Genomic DNA, 19,190 nt, shown 5'->3' with positions numbered 1-19,190 from the left:
TTTCTCCAGTTTCTTAGTGCATATGCAAATATATTTTTTCATATTATTTTTGCACAATCTTAAGGTGTTTTTTGCCTTGTTTTTCCAATTAACACTGTACTTTGGAGATCATTCTATCAGTTGACATAGATCTAGCTCATTCTTTAAAGAGATGCAGCAATATCTTGTATGCATATCTTAATTTGCTCAAGCAATTTGTTTTCGGACATCTGGGTTATTTCTGATTTTGCTCTTACAAGTAGTGCCGCAAAGTCCAACATCTTTGTACAAATGGATTTGAGTACAGGTGGAAAATATCTTTTCCAGTTTCTTAGGGGCAGAATTGCTAGATTATAAGGCTAGGTCAAAGGCCAAGAGGATTGTAAATTTTGATATAAAGCTCTAAATAGTCAACCGATTTATTCTTCCCATCAACAACCCAGCTCTGCTGTATTCGAGTTAGGCCGTGTACCATACTAGTCTGGATATGTTTTGAGGGCGGGCATTTCCTAGTATTCACATTTGTCTGGCAGAATTGGCCTTCAATAAATATTTGACTTAATGTTGAATTTTATGTCTAAGTGCCGAGTCCAGGACTGGCATATAGCAGACTCAGCAGGTATCTATTACAATTCCTCAATAATTAGAGTTGCTAACATTTACTTAAGTGTATTAAATGCCAGGACATGCGTAAGCGCTTTCCCTTTCCCCTTTCACTCACGTTCTCCTTCCTCCGGGGGAGAGGGCGTGCCCAGCACCACGACCCGCCCTATCTGTGCATTCGTTGGCCAAACCCGACGCCCGTTACTGCCGAGTCCCGCCTAAGCCACGCCCCCACGCGCCGCAGGGCTGAGAGAAGGCGTGGCTATTGTGCAGCTCGAAGATTCAGACGGTCTCCTCTCGTGAGAATCGGGACGTGCCCAGGGACCCGCTTGGTGCGGGTGGGAGCGCGCTCCGCGGTCACGCGGAGCTGGCGCAAGAGGCCTGTGGTCGCTGCGGGCGCACGCCCGGCCCCACCCTCTCTCCGGCACGCTGGCTCCGCGCGAGCTCGCGCACGCGCGCGCGCTCCCGTTCAAGCTTCGGTCTGGCCAGCGGCAACCGGGCGGGTGGCGCTGGGCCGCCTGAGGTACGAGGGGAGGAGCCGGAGCCGCCGCCGCCGCCGCCGCTGCCGCTGGAGAGGAGCATGTCTGCAACTCGAGCCAAGAAAGTGAAGATGGCCACCAAATCGTGCCCCGAGTGCGACCAACAGGTGGGCGCCGGGGGCCGGAACCGGGAGCCGGCGGGCCGGGTGCGCCGGCGGGCGGACGGGTTGCAGTTGTCTGCGGCCGCAGGCTGTGGAGAGGCCGCCTCGCCGGGTGGTCTGGCCCTTGGGCTCGGTGGCCACGGTGGGAGCCCGGTGGGAGGCCGGGCTACGCCGAGGGGATGCCAGGGAGACTCCTGGGGTCGCAGTCCGGCCGGTGCCCACCTGGCGGCGTTAGCTGGGCGACTGTGTGTGTCCCGCGGCCCGTGGCGCGGGAGGGAAGCGTGGGTTTGTGTGGAGCGGACGGGACGCCCTGTCCGAACCCTCCCAGAGTCGCCTGGCTGGCTTTGGGTGACAGCGGCGGGAGTGTGGGGGCAGTGGCCTAAATAGAGGAGCACGGCCCCTTCAGCCCCCTTCTGCCCCGACGAGAATGCTCAGTGTGCCCGGCTCCGAGTCCAGGCTCCTGGCTCCTGGCTGCGAAAGCCGCTCCTGCGACGCAGGGTTGCTTTGTTCCCATCAGATCTATACTGTGATCCCCCCAAACTGTTCCCACCTGGGGAGGGGAAACGCTTAAATGTGACAAAAGGGGCCGCAATGCAATGGTTTCAAGTTTAGGCGAATTTGGACATTTTTCCTCCTAAATATATTTCTTATATTTTTGACGGAAATAATCGTGAATCTTTACATTGTTTTTTTGTGGAACATTATTGAATAACGCCCCCAGTGAAGCCCATTCCTTCTGGGTACTCCTCACCTCCCCCACTCGCCGCCGTATCCGCTGTTAAAAATTTGGCGTTTCTGCTTCATGATTTTTTTTAAAAATTTATATGTAGTTTCATGAATTTTAAATGACTTCTTTCTACACAAAATTAATAGTGTCATAGCTGTAATTTTAAAAATTTCATTTTACTGTTTCTTAGTTTTATGCATGCCTCATTCTTTACTGGAATAATGGACGTTCCTTACAATCTATTGAGTTAAAATTCTCAATTAAAACCATCCGAAGGCCCTTCTTTCATGTCAGTGTGCAGATCTGGGTGTGATTTTTTTCTTTTCTACTGAGAGAATTTTTTCAAAATGACTACCTCTCTTCTCCCCTTTCCTTAAAAAATTTTTTTTTTCTTTAAATCAGAAGTAATTTGAAATGGCTGGAGACTTCTTTAAAAATAACATGCTGATGTCAGTGCATTCTTTAAGAGCAATCTTGTACCTTGATCAAATCTTGTAAAAGAAAATGTTAAATGTTTTATTCAGTATCTTTTATGGGCCTGTGGTAGAAATGCAAGGAAGGAAGATTGTGTAAGGAGAATTATAGTTTTATTGATATTATGAGTTTATTGAGTATGCAGTATAAAAACAATTTAGTCATGTTTCCCGAAGTAGAGTTAAACTTCCCTTCTTACCATTTGACTAAGTTTACCGCTTAAACTAAATTTGTTAAATTCTGACAAAATTGGACTTTGTGATTTAAGTCTCTTTGCAGGAGATTATATCAATATTTAAATCATTTCCATTTGTTCCAATTAACTGTACTGAAGTATATGGTTTACATGTTATGCTTTATGCATTTCAGTTTCTGTAGGGCACAAGTTACTGCAAATCTTGACCTCGTTTTATTTGGCATAAAGTAATCTTTTGGGAAAAGTAACCTGTTTTTAATATCCTGGTTAAAGAAAAAGGGAAGGACGATAAACTTGTTAGGAGTCCCTGTAATTGTTCAACAAAATGTGATCAGCATTTTATTTGGAAACATACATTAATTTTGTTATACACACACAACACGTCCGCCCTTTCCCCCCAGCTGCCATAACAAAATACCATAGGTTAAGTGGCTCAAACAATAGCAATTTATTTTCTCACAGTTCTGGAGGCTCAAAGTCTGAGATCTGGCAGAGAGAGAGAGCTTTCTGGTTCCCTTATAAGGCCACTAATCCCATCATGAGGGCCCCACCACCGTGACTTTAAACCTGATTATCTAACATCCAAATACTTTCAGATTGGGGGTTAGTGCTTAAACATATGAATTTGGGGGGATGACAATTCAGTCCATAGCAAGCTACTACATAATTTAGAATGTTGGTTTTGTTCTTTATTGTAAATATTTAAGAGAATATAATATACATAAGGACTAATTAAAACTTTTGGTGATTCGGGTGCCTGGGTGGCTCAGTTGGTTAAAGCGGCTGCCTTCAGCTCAGGTCGTGATCCCAGGGTCCTGGGATCGAGTTCCGCATCAGCCTCCCTGCTTGGCGGAGAGCCTGCTTCTCCCTCTCCCTCTGTCTGCCTCTCTGCCTACTTGTGCTCTATCTCTGTCAAATAAATAAATAAAATCTTTAAAAAATAAAAAAACTTTTGGTGATTCTTAAAATTGATTTATCTTTTACTAAAAGTAACTGGTTTGAAGGAAATAAAAGATTAATTTTAGTTTTCTAATTATTGGAGAGTACAAGCTTCTTATAGTTATAAATGAGAAAAAATTATAATCCAGAAAGCCATTTTTTAAACATCATTAGATTATTGTTATTCTGAGTTGTTTGATGAATATTAAAATAGAATTTAGGTATAGTTTATAAACAAAAGGATATGTAAAATCTTTAGTTTGAGATTGCACCACTTAAATAGATTTACATATATTCTTTGTGTGTGTAGGTTTAAAAACAGGTACAGAGATCAGCAAACAAGAAAGACCTAGATTTTCAGTTGTTTTATAACATCTCCTTTACATGTCTCCATTGAAAATACCGTTCTGAAACATCTCAACCACAATACTTTTCATTTTTGAGAGGTTTCACATCCAGTAGCTCAAATTACTGAACCATTTTGTATGTAGTAATATTCAAGATTCTTGTTAGTTGTCTGGGATCTTTTGTGTATGTTTCTGTTTCTGCTTAATTTTTTAAAATAGAGCAGCTTTTTTTTTTCTATTTATATGAAATTTTATGTGCTATGTAGCAAACATGTCTACTGTAGGTCACTTTGATTCTCTTAGCAGCAAGAATGTAAATTAGTTCTCTATAATGTGGTTATTTTGAACTTTTAAAAAAATCAGTGAAACAGTATAAGACCAGGATCTTGTTTCTTGCACTTATTTGACCCTTTTTTTAACTTTTTACTTGTTTTTAGCTGTTTTACTTGTAAACATAAAAACAACCTGAATGTACTTTTCAAAGGATAAATTGATGAAAAATAAGTCATCAATAAACAAAACTTTTCTTTTTTTTCTGTTTTAAAACCCTGAGAGTATAGCATTAGAACTTTCATTAGTGTCATCTTTGGCATTACAACTGAAATTTGAAGGAAACGTAGGGTTTTTTGTTTTAAAACCAAATTATACTGTAAAGAGATTAATATTACTGAAGCCCACCCTATTTAATAATTCTTTTTCTAGGATTTGGGTTGTGGTGGTAGTTAGTTGTACTTTTTTTCAGGGTTGGGGTTGGGAGAAGGAACTTTCCATTTTAAAAGGGACTTTAGGGTGACTTAGCTCAGGCACATAAATGTTTCTTGATCATAAAACACTCTTAAGGAGTGAAAATCAGCTTATCAATTAGCGTTTGTGCATTCTTTCATCCCAAAGCCATATGTACATATCTCAGATACCTAAGTGCAGCCCTCTGTTAATTTAGACTATGTGTTATGTATTTTTCTTGTATATAAGACAGAGACCTAAATTTAAATTTGTTCAGTTTTAGTAGCTGGAAGAAAATGCTTGTGGAATAGCAAAGGAACTTTTGAATAAGAACATCATGTTTCTGTGTTTTTTGGATAACATTAATTTAAAACAATTTATATTACATTGAATGTCTTTAATGATGTGTGTAAGTATAAAGGAAATGAGTCAGTACCTTTGAGTTTAGTTTCTATGAAGATGTGAAATTTTAAAAATGACAAACATCTATTTTGGGTGCATTTTACAATATTAAAAAATGTAACATTTCATTTTCTGTCCTGGCATGAAAGAATCTCATCACATTCTTAATAAAGCATGCTATTTGACCTATTGAAGTTTGATTATTTTTTTAAGATTCATTGTTATTTTTCTTAAATGCAAACTAGAGATCCTTTGTTCAGTGTTTTTATGCAAAGGAAAAGAATTCTGCCAGAATATTAATTAAGCTTAATTAGATCAAGTATTTATATTTCAGACTGTGAAGCATTCTTTACATACATGGATAAAAAGTTTTATTTTTAAATTTTTTTTTATTTTAGAGAGTGCACTCAGTGGGGGGAGGGGTAGAGAGAGAGAGATTCTTCAAGCAGACTCCCCACTGATCATGGAGCCCTATGCCCGGCTCGATTCCAGGACCCCAAGATCATGACCTAAGCCAAAATCAAGAGTCAGCCACTTAACGGACTGAGCCACCTAGGCACCCCTGGATAAAAAACTTTATAATTGTAACTAAACTTTTACATAAGCAGAACAATGGGCAAATGGAATTTATCTCACAAAGTGAATTGCAGTTTTCTGACCATAAAATATTCTGTGAGTACTTTTTGTTGAGATTAATTTCTGGTTTTTGGTGAACATGTCTTGATTTCAAGGATCATTAAAGTTAATATGAGTGAAAAAAGTTAAATTGAGTGAAATGATTGCAGAGAAATCAAAACATTTTAAAAATGATTTTAAGTAACATTTGGCTTTTGAAAAATTATAGATTTGAAATAGAGAAAGGAACTACTTGTAATTTACACATTTAGAAACAGAAGTTTGAAGAGCTTGTGTTTTATCCAATGTCCTTCCTGGAGCTGAGACTAAAGAGATCCTAGATCTTGACTCCTCCTACATTCTCTTTTGTTTTGTGCTATCCTTTGCCCCACAGAGTAGTTGTTGTAAACTATTCTTTTTTTGTCGGTGGTAATTGGCATTTTGCCCTCTCCTATTAGAACGAGTCATTTTCAGTACTTTCCCTTTAAAAAATTTTTTTTAAGGAAAGTATAGTTGGCATACAATGTTATGTTAGTTTCAGGTGTACAACATAATGTTTTGACAACCCTATATAGGTTATGCTATGCTCACAATAAATGTAGCTACCATCTGTCACTGTACAAGGCTATTCCAGTACCATTGACTGTATTCCCTGTGCTGTACCTTTCAACCCAGTGACTTACTCATTCTATAATTAGGAACCTATACCTCCCACTCCCCTTCATCCATTTTGCCTAGTCCCCTACCCAGCCCCCTCAAGGGGCCATCAGTTTGTTCTCTGTATTTAGGGGTCTGTTTCTACTTTTGTTTGTTCATTAGTTTTGTTTTTTAGATTTCACTTATAAGTGAAATCATATGATATTTGTCTTTTTCTGACTTACTTCACTTAACATAATATTTTCTAGATCCATCCATGTTGTTGCAACTGGCAAAATCTCATTCTTTTTTATGTCTGAGTAATATTCTGCTGTGTGTATGTGTGTGTGTGTGTGTATCACATCCTCATCCATTTATCTGTGGATGGACGCTTGGGTTGCTTCCATATCTTGGCTATTATAAATAATCCTGCAATAAACCTGAAGTGCATATATCTTTTCAAATTAGTATTTTTGTTCTCTTTGGGAAAATAGTGGAAGTATTTTCCTCTTTTGAAATGTTTGGCACATCTGCCTTTTCTCCATTTCCATTCTCACTATTCCAGTTGGGTCCTCATTCTTATGCTGGGATTACTTTAATTACTTCCCAACCACACTCCCTTTTCCAGTTGGTGCTAATAAACTGCCATCAAACAGATATTTTAGGAAATACTACCTTTTTTCCACATATTTTCCCCTGTTCTGATTCTCTTACGGTTTTCTATTGGTCACTCCCATCAGTACGTGTTTATCATGCGTTTTCTTTTAAATTTTATTTTATTTTATTTTATTTTTTAAGATTTTATTTATTTGACAGAGAGAGATAGCGAGAGCAGGAACACAAGCAGGGGGAGTGGGAGAGGGAGAAGCAGGCTTCCAGCAGAGCAGGGAGCCCGATGTGGGACTCGATCCCAGGAACCTGGGATCATGACCTGAGCCGAAGGCAGACGCTTAACGACTGAGCCACCCAGGCGCCCTATCATGCGTTTTCTATGTACATGGTATTGTAAAGCATTAGGAGAATGTGAAGATGTATAGGACACAATACCAGTCTCGATTTGTTGTAAGGAGGTGGGGTTTAAATAAATCTGTGATTCCTACTTCGGTAATTTATCATTCAGTTCAGGAGACTACATAAACACTGAGAAGTTTAGTAAAAAAATAGTAATAATACACTTTTTCTTATTTTTGTACAGGTTCCTGTTGCATGTAAATCGTGTCCTTGTGGTTATATATTTATTAGCAGAAAACTTTTAAATGCAAAACACCCAGAGAAATCACCACCTTCTACAGGTAATTGTGAGAGTTTACCACATATTTAGCTTTTTGATTTAGAAATGTAAAATTAATTTTTGTGAATATATTATTTACATCTTGAAGTTAAAAATTAAAGCCTATTGAAGTATGCCTTTGGTTTTTATTAGCTGTTGGAAATCAGCTATGACATTAGTTTGCTCTTCATTCCATTTAAATGTTAACTCCCTTATAATGCTGATAAATCTTGTAGCAAATTTTCTGTTTTTTATTATTGAAGGATGGAGAGCCATTGAAGGGTTTTAAGCAAGGGAGTGATCTGATCTGATTTCTAAAAATAAAAAAATAATTAAGGTATAACTGACATTCAATAAATTGCACATATTTAAAGTGTACAGTTTGATATGTTTTATCCTATGATTACACTAGTCACCACAATCAAGATAATGAATAATGTTTATCATTCCCAAAAGTTTTTTAGTTCCCCTTTGTTACTCTGTCCTTACTGCCCCACCCCCAGATAACCACTGATGTGCTTTCTGTCATTATTTCTAGAACTTTATATATAAATAGAATCATACAGTATATACTCTTTTTTTTTTTGCCTGGCTTCTTTCATTGAGCATAATTTAAGATTCAGCCATATCATTGTGTATATCAGTAAGAATTAATTCCTTTTTACTGCTTAGTAGTGCTCTTTATATGGATAAACCACAATTTGTTTATCCATTCACTGGTTGATGGATCTTTGGTTTTATCCTCCTCAGTGCTAGTAAAATTTATAATGACTTAAAGTATTTTCTTGGACTAGTGACTGGAAAAATATAACTTGATTTTGAGGTGAATATAATTTTTAGACATATTGGTTATTTTTTATAATTCTCTGATTTAGAATATCTAAAAAATATTTTTTTGGAATTTTACTTTCCCGTTAATGTAGACAAATTGGATTTATTCAGTGGATTGAATTTTGAAATGCAAAAGATGAAATTTTGTTGTGTATCCTTAGATAAAATCAGAACAGTGATGATCTCCAAATAAGAGTAGATTGATTACAAATAAATTTTGAGTACCTGCTGTATGCTAGGCACTGTTCTAAGCCTTGGCCATAAAGTAATGAATGAATCTACTGTCAAGGCAGTTCACTGCTGTTTTGGAGCTTACATTCTTTTGGGCATGAGATAGACAATGAACAAATAAACAGCTTGTGATAAATGCATTGTAGGAAATTAAAATAGATTGCTGTCCTAGCATGTGTCTGGAAGGCTACTTTTGATTGGGTGATTGGAGAAGGCCTCTCTGAGAGGGGACATTTAAACTGAGGCTGAATTGAAACAAGGGGCTAGCCATGATAAGATCAAGGAGAAGAACATTCTTGACAGATGAAATAGCAAATGCAAAAATTTAGGGCTGGAAAAAGTTTGGTATATTTTAGGAACAAAAAGGCCTATGTGGTTGCAGTGTAGACAGTAAGAGCAGGGGAGTGTGGGAGATGAGGCCACAGGGATAGGCAGAGGCCAGATTGTGTAGGGCTTTGTAAACCAGAATAAGAAGTTTTGGATTTTCTTCTTAAAATATGAGGACAAAACTATTCCTAGGATGTAGGATGGAGTGAGGGAAAGGTAGCATGCTCTGATTTGTCTTTTAGAAATTACATTTTGGCTGCTGTCTAGAGAATAGTTTGTTGGGAATACAAATAGAAGTGGGCTATTGCAGTAAGTTAACTGAGTGAGAATGCTGAGTTAGTGCTTAGGTTATAGTAGCAAGTGATTAAAGAATTATTTATATTTATGTCTGTGAGAGGTCTGTTTATCTTAGGTCTATATAGAAGTGGCAAGAAAGTTATTTAATTCCATTTCTGCCTTTGTTTGAGTTTGTTCCCTTTCATCATGAGAATAAAGACTTTGCTGGACAACTATATAGGAATCAGCGAGCTTGTTAAAAATGGGTTTCTGGGTCTTATTCCCTAAGCGTTTGATTCAGGTATGAGAACCCGGGAATGATCATTCAGTAGGTGTCTGGGGTGGCATGTCAACTCAGTTCCGGGTCTCCAAAATAAGTAAGACATGGTTCGTGCCCTTAGCAGGACAAGTGTGTTTATTTTTTTTATTCAACAAATATTTTCAAGCGCCTTCTATATACCAGTGGTTCAGGTGAGAGATGAGGTAAAGAAGATACCCAACAAGGACAGAGAGAAGGGACAGATGCTGCAAGTATTAAGGAGTCAAAATCACTTGAACCAGAGGGAAGAATTTTACAATTACTCTCAATGACTTGGATTACTGGTTAGAAAGGGAATATAAAATATGTTAAGGAAAAAAAAAGAAGAAGATAGCAGGAGGGGAAGAATGAAGGGGGAGAAATCGGAGGGGGAGACAAACCATGAGAGATGATGGACTCTGAAAAACAAACAGGGTTCTAGAGGGGTGGGGGGGTGGGGGGATGGGTTAGCCTGGTGATGGGTATTAAAGAGGGCACGTTCTGCATGGAGCACTGGGTATTATGCACAAACAATGAATCATGGAACACTACATCAAAAACTAATGATGTAATGTATGGTGATTAACATAACAAAAAAACTTAAAAAAAGAACGGGAATATGAAAAGGAAGACAAGTTTGGAGGGAAAGATGAAGAATTAAGTTTTGGGTGTGGTTATGAAATATCATCCATGTGGATTTTTTTTCCCCAGTTGGACATATAGTTTGAAGCTTAGGGAATAGCCTCAACTGGTGATAAATCTTTTGAGCCATCAGTGAATAGATGGTAGGTGATCTCATAGAAATGGATGAGCTTGTGCCCAGAGGGTTGGTAGGGTAGGAAGAGGAAGTTCAGTGGCTGAACTCTGGCAAACTCGTCTTAAAGGGTGGAGGTTATTAGGGAGGGAGTTTAGGTCAACTGAGAAGATGTACATGTCAGCTATAGGAGAACAACCAATGGAGAGTGGTGTTACATAAGTCATGGTGATGAGTAAGAAGCAGTTTATTATTATTTTACATTTGGAATTTCCTAAGGTCTGTTGTTTAATGACAGTGGTCTTGTGACCTTGAAGTAAAGATGAGATATTAAAGCCTAGAAATTTCCTGGAGGAGGAAGAGGAAACAGCAAAAGAAACAAAAAATAGTTTAAAAGGATGGAGGAACATCAGGAGTAGACTGTGCCATAGAAATTAAAGGAGGAAAAGGTTTTAAGGAGAAAGGGTTAAGAGTATTCAAAGCCTAGAGAACAATTTGATATAGTCAGACATGGGGGTTGGAAACCTTGGCTTCAGATTCAGTTTAGAGAGTTTTGTCACTCTCCAACAAGTTAATTAACCTCGGTGAGCAGCTGCTATTGAGTATAAGATAGGCTTATAGTATAAACCTTAGAGGATTGAAGTGCAGATGAAGTACAGATGAATGTGGCTAATGTAAACAGAGTTTAGTATGTTATAGGTACTCAAATATTCATTTCTACAATTAAATTTCTTTAAAGATTTGCCTTGGATAGTTTGTAGTATGTGGGAGATTGAGTACATAATTTTTAAAATCTCTATAGTTTATTAAGTACTTGAACATTGTTAGTGGGATCCAGAACATTTCAGTTTTAATTAGAGAATTTATACAGAGAAAATGAAAATGGATAATATATATCTGGAAAGATAATGAACTTTGTTAATAATCAGGGAAATGCAGTTTAATTAAAATACCATTCTTTTTACCCCCATTCTGACAAAAATGTAAAGGATTTCCAAGAGCTTTTATGAGTATGGCAGAATCCAAAGTCTCATACTAGTGGTGAGGTTGTAAATCAGCACAGCCTTTTTGTAGAACAGTCTGACAGTAGTTGTTAAAAGTTTTAAATGCACGTAATCTAGAATCTAGACTTTTTATCAGTAGGTATGTATCCTAAAGATACAATTGTTTTTAATACACAGTGAAATATTTATTAGGATTTATAAGCAACACTGTTTATAATAGCAGAAAATTGAGCCAAATATCATCAGTAGGGAAATAGTTAAGTAGGGTGCATCTTTTAGGGAACAACAGTATGTGCTAATTAGAGAGAATGATGCAGATTTTTAGGTACTGACATGGAAAAATCTGTAAAACGAAGTTAAGGAAAAGAATAAAACAATACTTGCATGAATTCATTTTTGTTTTACAAAATTTTTTTCTTGTAATGAGGACTTTTAAAATTTACTCTTAGCAACTTTCAAATATGCAATACAGTATTATTAACTATAGTCACCATGCTGTATGTTACATGATCATGATTTATTAATATTATAATTAGAAGTTTGTAGTTTTGGACCCCCTTCACCCACTTCACCTCCTCCTCCCCCTCCAACTCTCACCTCTGGCAACCACCAATCTGTTCTCTGTTATTTATGAGCTCTGGTTTGTTTCTTAAGATTCCACATACAAATGAGATCATATGGTATTTAATCTTTCTCTCTCTGACATATCACTTAGCATAATGCCCTGAAGGTCCATTCATGTTGTCAAAAATGGCAAGATTTCAGTTTTATGGCTGGATAAAACTCCACATTACTTTTATCTGTTCATCCATTAGTGTACATTTAAGTTGTTTCCATATCTTGGCTATTGTAAATAATGCTGCAGTGAACATGGGGTGCATATATCTTTTCGAGCTAGTGTTTTCATTTTCTTTGGATAAATACCCAGAATTAGAAGGAATTGCTGTATCATGTGGTCATTGTTTTCCATTTGCTTTTAAGACCCCACAAAATTATCTCTACATGTAATGCATAGATGGATAGATCACTAAATAACAAGGAAGGAATCAAGGAAGACTTTTACTTATGTAATTAAACATTTAAAACAAGAACGAGAGCCATCTGTAAAGTTCAGATTGAACTTATTTTAAAAGTGAAATCAAAGCTATAAAAGATAATTTTAAATTTCAGTGGGTTGAAATTTCTTTTGTAACTTTGTGATGTGTAGGAGGAAAATAATCTGTCAAGTCAGATTTATCTAAGCTTGAGCTGCTCAAAACTCACATTTTTCAAATATATTATCTGTATATCTTCATTACACAGTAGAAATAGGGAGGTAGGACACTAGACCTGTATAGAATTTTGTCTAGCTGAAAATACATTTAAATAAACAAAATTTATTATGGAAATCAAAGGATTTTTTAAAAGCTTTTTAATTTTGATGAGGGGCAGAGATGAATGTTACAAATAAATCTGTGTTAAGAAATGCTCAGTGTTTTGTAGGAGTGCATAGAACCTCAAGGCAATTAATAATTCTTTGACAACTTCCCAAATGAGTTAGATATGCATTGTTTCTTTTACTTTCTTTGGGGGGGCCAGTATTAAATGGAGATAAATTTTAAAAAATTAACTGTCTTGTTCTTGTAGGATTTCATTTCTAAATTGAATGGTTGCCTAAGAGTTTAAAAAATAGTCTTGAGATTAAGTCCTAAACTGTCAATTTGAAGCAATTTCTTTAAAAAGAGATTGAAGAAGGGGCTCCTGGCTGGCTCAGTTGGTGGAGCACGTGACTTTTGTTCTTGGGGTTGTAAGTTTGAGCCCCACATTGGGTGTAGAGATTACTTAAAAATAAAATCTTTAAAAAAATAAAAAGGGATTAAAGGAAATACTGTATTTCCTAAAATTGAGAGTATCTGTACTGTAGACCAAACCTTGAGCACTATTCAAATACTTGATCAGTCACCAAATCCTGACAGAAACAGTTTTTGGTGAGAACAAACTCTGCTTTGTTCCAGATGTTTAAATTTGGTTTTTCTTTTTCTTTCTTTCTTTCTTTTAAAGTATTTGTTTATTTATTTATCTGTTTATTTATTTGAGAGAGAGTGGGGGGAGGAGCAAAGCAGATTCCCCTGCTGAGCATGGAGCCTGCCACAGGGTTCAGTCTCACCACCCTGAGATCATGACCTGAGCCGAAATCAAGAGTTGGACATTTAACCAACTCAGTCACCCAGGCACCCCTAAATTTGTTTTTTCTGATGGCTATTCCAGGTGTTTTGTGACATCAAGGGTGCCATTTTGCATTTAATAATTATGGATATACCTTTTTCCTTTAAAAATTTTAATTATAAAAAACTAAAGAAAAAACAAATTCTAAATGACATACTAGTTCATAAAAGACTTCTCTGAAGGTAAGAAAAAAGATATAAAACAGTAAGAAATTGGAATAGCTTTTTAGTATTTAACTATGTTTCTCAGTGGGTATGAGTTTTTGTTTTTTTTTAAGATTTTATTTATTTGTTTGACAGAGAGAGAGAGATAGTGAGAGATAGTGAGAGCAGGAACACAAGCAGGGGGGAGGGGGAGAGAGAGAAGCAGGCTTCCTGCCAAGCAGGGAGCCCGATGCAGGGCTCGATCCCAGGACCCTGGGATCATGACCAGAGCCGAAGGCAGCTGCTTAACGACTGAGCCACCCAGGTGCCCCTGGGTATGAGTTTTAGATTAAGTTTAGTCAGATAAATAACAACCTCCTCATTTTTAATTAGGGGAAGGAAAAAAAAATTTAAACCTAAACTTTTCAAATTATTGTCTAAGGTAAGTTAGCAGGCAAAGGCTGATAAATAAGCCAAGAATTCTATAAATGACATACTCACTTTTAGTTAAGAGAAAAAAGTGAAATGATTATTGCCAGTTGTCAGTACTTTTTATAAACTCAGTGATTGAGCATTAATTCAGTAGTAAGTGGTCCTTAGTTCTGAATTACTTGACAATGAAGGTTTGGTTTTGTTATTTCAGAAAGCACTTTCTTACATGCTAATCACTTAAAATTGCTATACATTCATATATGGGACATGGCTTTAGGTTTTTATTTTGTCTTTGGTGGAAGAATGCATACCTTAATTTACCTCTGCCTGTACTTTTAAGTTCTTACTCATACAGTTTGTATAATGATGAGTATATTCATTTTTAAGACTTTTTTGTAGAATCTTCTGACTTCTTCTAATTAAGACTGATCTTAGGTCTGCTGCATAGTTGTCATACTAAGATTTTTTTTTTAAAGATTTTATTTATTTGTCAGAGAGCACAAGCAGGGGGAGTGGGAGAGGGAGAATCAGGCTCCCCGCTGAGCAAGGAGTCCAATGCGGGACTCGATCCCAGGACCCTGGGATCATGACCTGAGCTGAAGGCAGATGCTTAATCAACTGAGCCACCCATGCATCCCTAAGATTTCCTTCCTTTGTACTCTTAGGATAATCCCATTTTTCTTCAGTATCATTTTTTTTTAACTCGTGTATTTTTTTTTCTAAAATAAATTTTCCAGAAAGTTGTTTCAGACCTGGAAAAATTTTTTTCATAGAAGGTATGTGGTGGTACATTTCTTGTTTTCCATTGTGTGAAAGGCCTTTACTGTGTACTCACATTTATTTGTTTATTTTTAAAGATTTTATTTATTTTAGAGAGTGTGTGTGCACACATGCCAGTGGGGGGAGGGGCAGAGGTGAAGGGTGAGAAACAATCCAAAGCCGACTCCCAGCTGAGGATGGGGAACCCATCCTGGGGCTTGATCTCACAACCCTGAGATCATGACCTGAGCCGAAACCAAGAGTAGGACGCTTGACTAAGTCACCTAGGAGCCCTGTACTCATATTTAAATGTCATTCTCATTCTTCCTTTCCATCTGAGGGCTCAAATCTTCAGTTTAGAGCAGTTTTTACCTAGTATTTCTTTTTTCCTTACTGTCTTTTTCTCTTCCTCCTGGTATACTGATTGTGCGTACTTGTTGGATGATATATCAGGATTACCACCCACAGAGACTGACACTGGATTGGACAAATAGTTTGTGGGTTTTTTTTTCACTATTTAGAGAAGAAAGATGAAGTTGGCAGTACAGGACTAGTGATTCAGTGGTATCAATCAAGGACCTAGGTTGATCTCTTTCTTCTGTCCTGAGATTTGGCTTTCATCCTCATTGTTACAAGGTAGCTGTTGTACCTCCAGGAATCTCTTAAGCATTCCAAGAGGAAGAAGAGGGAAGGGCAAAGGGGCAAAGGGACATGCCAGCTGTGCTTACCCCCTTAAAAAAAAATCGTGCTGGAAACCTTACCCAATTCCACTTATTTGTCATTAACCAGAACAAAATTCCATGGCTACTTCTTCTGTAGGAGGGTCTTTGAATGTATATATTTTAGCTGGGCCCAGTTCCCTCTTGATTAGAACATTCTGTTCTTAAGAAGGCAGAATGAATATTGGGTAGATAATTAGTAATTATGTCATGGATGAGTGTTGGATTTCTTGGATCTTTCTTTCATTTCTCTTCACTTACTGTCACTTATTCTCTCTCTCTCTCTTTTTTTTTTTTTTTGGGGTGTTCCAGGAAATTTCATTGATTTCCTTTTCTAGAGCTATAATTCTGTCTTTCAGAGGTGTCCATTATTTAGCTTGTCTTCTGCACTTTAATTTTGAACAGTTCATTTTGTTTTCTAATTTCTTTTTTTATTGAATCTTATTTTTTTCATATTTTTGTGGTATATTACAAGTATAAGTATTTTAATCATTTTAAAGGTTTTATTTATTTATTTGAGAGAAAGAGAGACTATGATCAGGGGGTAGGGGCAGAGGGAGAGGGAGAAGCAGACTCCCTGCTGAGCAGGGAGCTGGATGCTGGACTTGATCCCAGGACCCTGGGATCATGCCCTGAGCCGAAGGCAGATGTTTAACCGACTGAGTCACCCAGGTGCCCTGTATTTTAATCATTTTAAATATACACTTCGGTGGCATTAAGTACATTCATATTGTGTACTTAATGATTACCACTATTAATCTGCAGGACTGTTTTCATCTTCCCAAACTGAAGTGCTATACCCATTAAACAATAACTCCCTTCCCCACTGCCCCAAGGCAACCAGTATTCTTTTTTCTGTACCTGTGAATTTGACTAGTGTAGTTACTTCCTATTTGGAATCATACTACATTTATTTTTTTGTGTCTGACTTGTTTCCTTTAGCATAATGTCTTTAGACTTCATGTTGTAGCTTGTGTCAGAATTTCCTTTATAATATTTCATTGTATGTATATACCACATTTTGTTTATTCATGCATTGATGGACAGTTGAGCTGCTTTCACCTTTTGGCTATTGTGAATAATGCAGCTATGAACATGGTTGTTCAAATATCTATTTGAATACCTGCTTTCATTTCTTTTGTATATATGCCCAGAAGTGGAATTGCTGGATCTTATGGTATTTCTATGTATATGATAATGCCATATCATTTTCCATAGCAGCTACACCATTTTAAGTTATCATCAGCAGTGCCCAGAGTTTCCAGTTTCTCCACATCCTCATCAACACTTTTGATAAGAGCCATTCTAATCAGTATGAAGTGATAACATGTGGTTTTGATTTGCATTTCTCTAATGATTAGTGATGTTGAACATCTTTTCATTTGCCTGTCATCTTTGGATAAATGTCTATTCAAGTTCTTTGCTCATTTTTGAATTGGCTTTGTTATTGAGTTGTAGAAGTTCTTTTTATTCTGGATATTAGTCCCTTATCTCATAAATGTTTACAATATTTTGCCCCGTTCCATGAATTGCCTTTTTTTACTCTGTTGATACTGTCCTTTGATGCACAAAAGTTTTTAATTTCGTTGAAATCCAAGTTGTCTATTTTTTCTTTTGTTGCCTATATTTTCAGTGTCATATCCAAGAAATCACTGCCAAGTCCAGTGTTATGAAGCTTTTCCCTTCTTTTTGTTCTAAGCATTTTATAGTTTTGGCTGTAATATTTAGGTATTCCATCCATTTTGAATTAATTTTTGCATATGGTATAAAATAAGGGTCCAGTTACATTTTTTTTGTATGTGGAGATCCAGTTTTCCCAATACAACTGTTGAAAATATTATCTTTTTCTCCTTGAATCATCTTGGCATTGTTTTTGAAAATCATTTGAACCATATATTCAAGGATTTATTTCTGGGCTCTCTATTTTATTCTCTTGGTCTGTATATCTGTCATATGGCAATACCACACTTTTTTGATTACTGTAGCTTTGTAGTGAGTTTTGAAATCAGGAAGTGTGAGACTTCTGACATTGTTTTTCAAGATTCTTTTGGTTATTTCAGATTGCTTGAGAGTCCATATGATTTTTTAGGATTGAGCTTTCCATTTTTGCAAAAGAATCTTATTCTTAATGATATAAAGTATAATCAGATGTCTTGAAGGTATGCATTAGAATGTTTTAAGATTATCTTTTCTTGCTTTTTTTTTAAGATTTATTTATTTATTTGAGAGAGAAAGAGAGAGAGACAGGGCAGGGGAGGAACAGAGGGAGACAGACAAGCAGACTCCACACTGAGCATGGAGCCTAATGTGGGACTGGATCCCATGACCCTGAGATCATGACCCAAGCTGAAACCAAGTGTCGGCCAGGACACTTCACCAACTGAGCCACCCAGGTGCCCCTATTTCTTTCGTGTTTCTTGAACTACCATTGTTCCTCCTGTTTTAACTTGTTTCTTCTCTATTACACTTTTAATTTTCCTTAAATTCCTGGTAATCCTTAATTGCCTATTGATATTCATAAATGGTTTATCAGTGTAGATAACTTGCATGACTATCCTACACTGTTTTATTTATTTTTTATTTATTTTTAAGTTTTATTTTTTGACAGAGAGAGAGAGACAGCAAGAGAGGGGGCACAAGCAGGGGGAGTGGGAGAGGGAGAAGCAGGCTTCCCACGGAGCAGGGAGCCCAGTGTGGGGCTCGATTCCAAGACCCTGGGATCATGACCTGAGCTGAAGGCAGACACTCAACAACTGAGCCACCCAGGTGCCCCATATCCTACACTGTCTTAAAGGTCTATTTTGACTGTAGATCTCTTTATTTTTTAAAATATTTTATTTATTTATTTCAGAGAGAGACAGAATGAGAGATAGAAAGCACGAGAGGGAAGAGGGTCAGAGGGAGAAGCAGTCTCCCTGCTGAGCAGGAAACCCGATGTGGAACTCGATCCCAGGACTCCAGGATCATGACCTGAGCCGAAGGCCGTTGCTTAACCATCTGAGCCACCCAGGCGCCCTGACTATAGATCTCTTTAGTTTACAGTTGGGAGAAACTTATTGATAAATTACATGAGCTGGGAGACATTGTTGAATTCCATCATGGCTAAAATAAGGAAAGCTTCATCCTAGAGAATGTGAAATTCCTTATATTATTTCATTTTTTTAAAAGATTTATTTATTTATTTACTTGAAAGAGAGAGAATGAGAGAGAGAGAGAGCACATGAGAGGGGGGAGGGTCAGAGGGAGAAGCGGGCTCCCTGCGCGGGACTCGATCCCGGGACTCCAGAATCATGACCTGAGCCAAAGGCAGTCGCTTAACCAACTGAGCCACCCAGGCGCCCTATATTATTTCATTTTTATGAGGAGCTGCCATTTGTGTCTTCTGTTTTTTGGAGGTTCATAGTTCTTTGGAACATTGCTTGTTTCCTGAGAGCTTTACTTCCTTATGTCATTTGCTCTGCAGTAGTCCTGTAAGTATTCTGATGATCACTCTGTGGCCTGCTCTCCCTTATTGTACTTTTTATTCTGTCCTGGGAGTATTTTGGGGAAGAACAGCTCTCCCTTCTATAGGAGCCATCTTTTGTTTCTATTTTGGATTGTAGGTCTTCTATTCCGGTTTCTTTTTTTTTTTTTAAGATTTATTTATTTTAGAGAGAGAGA

At 37.4% G+C, this 19,190-nt stretch overlaps 1 protein-coding gene across 2 annotated transcripts in view; it reads left to right on the top strand.

Annotated features, from left to right (window-relative positions):
- Positions 1-898: 898 nt before the first annotated feature.
- Positions 899-19,190, top strand: part of HDIP1 (HDAC and MIER1 interacting protein 1) — a 29,504-nt gene continuing 11,212 nt past the window's right edge. For both annotated transcript variants that reach the window (XM_028091235.2, XM_028091234.2), the window contains exons 1-2: positions 899-1,228; positions 7,477-7,573. In XM_028091235.2, the coding sequence (XP_027947036.1) occupies positions 1,163-1,228; positions 7,477-7,573 (163 nt within the window). In that variant the 5' untranslated portion in view covers positions 899-1,162. The remainder of the gene's footprint in view (positions 1,229-7,476; positions 7,574-19,190) is intronic.

The sequence above is a fragment of the Eumetopias jubatus genome, unplaced genomic scaffold, assembly GCF_037043125.1.
Source record: "Eumetopias jubatus isolate StellerSeaLion01/CBP00866 unplaced genomic scaffold, mEumJub1_p1.0 scaffold_10, whole genome shotgun sequence".
In the NCBI taxonomy this organism is placed as follows: Eukaryota; Metazoa; Chordata; class Mammalia; order Carnivora; family Otariidae; genus Eumetopias; species Eumetopias jubatus.
The sequence above is the reverse complement of the archived record's forward strand: the minus strand, read 5'-3'. Positions and strand labels throughout refer to the sequence as shown.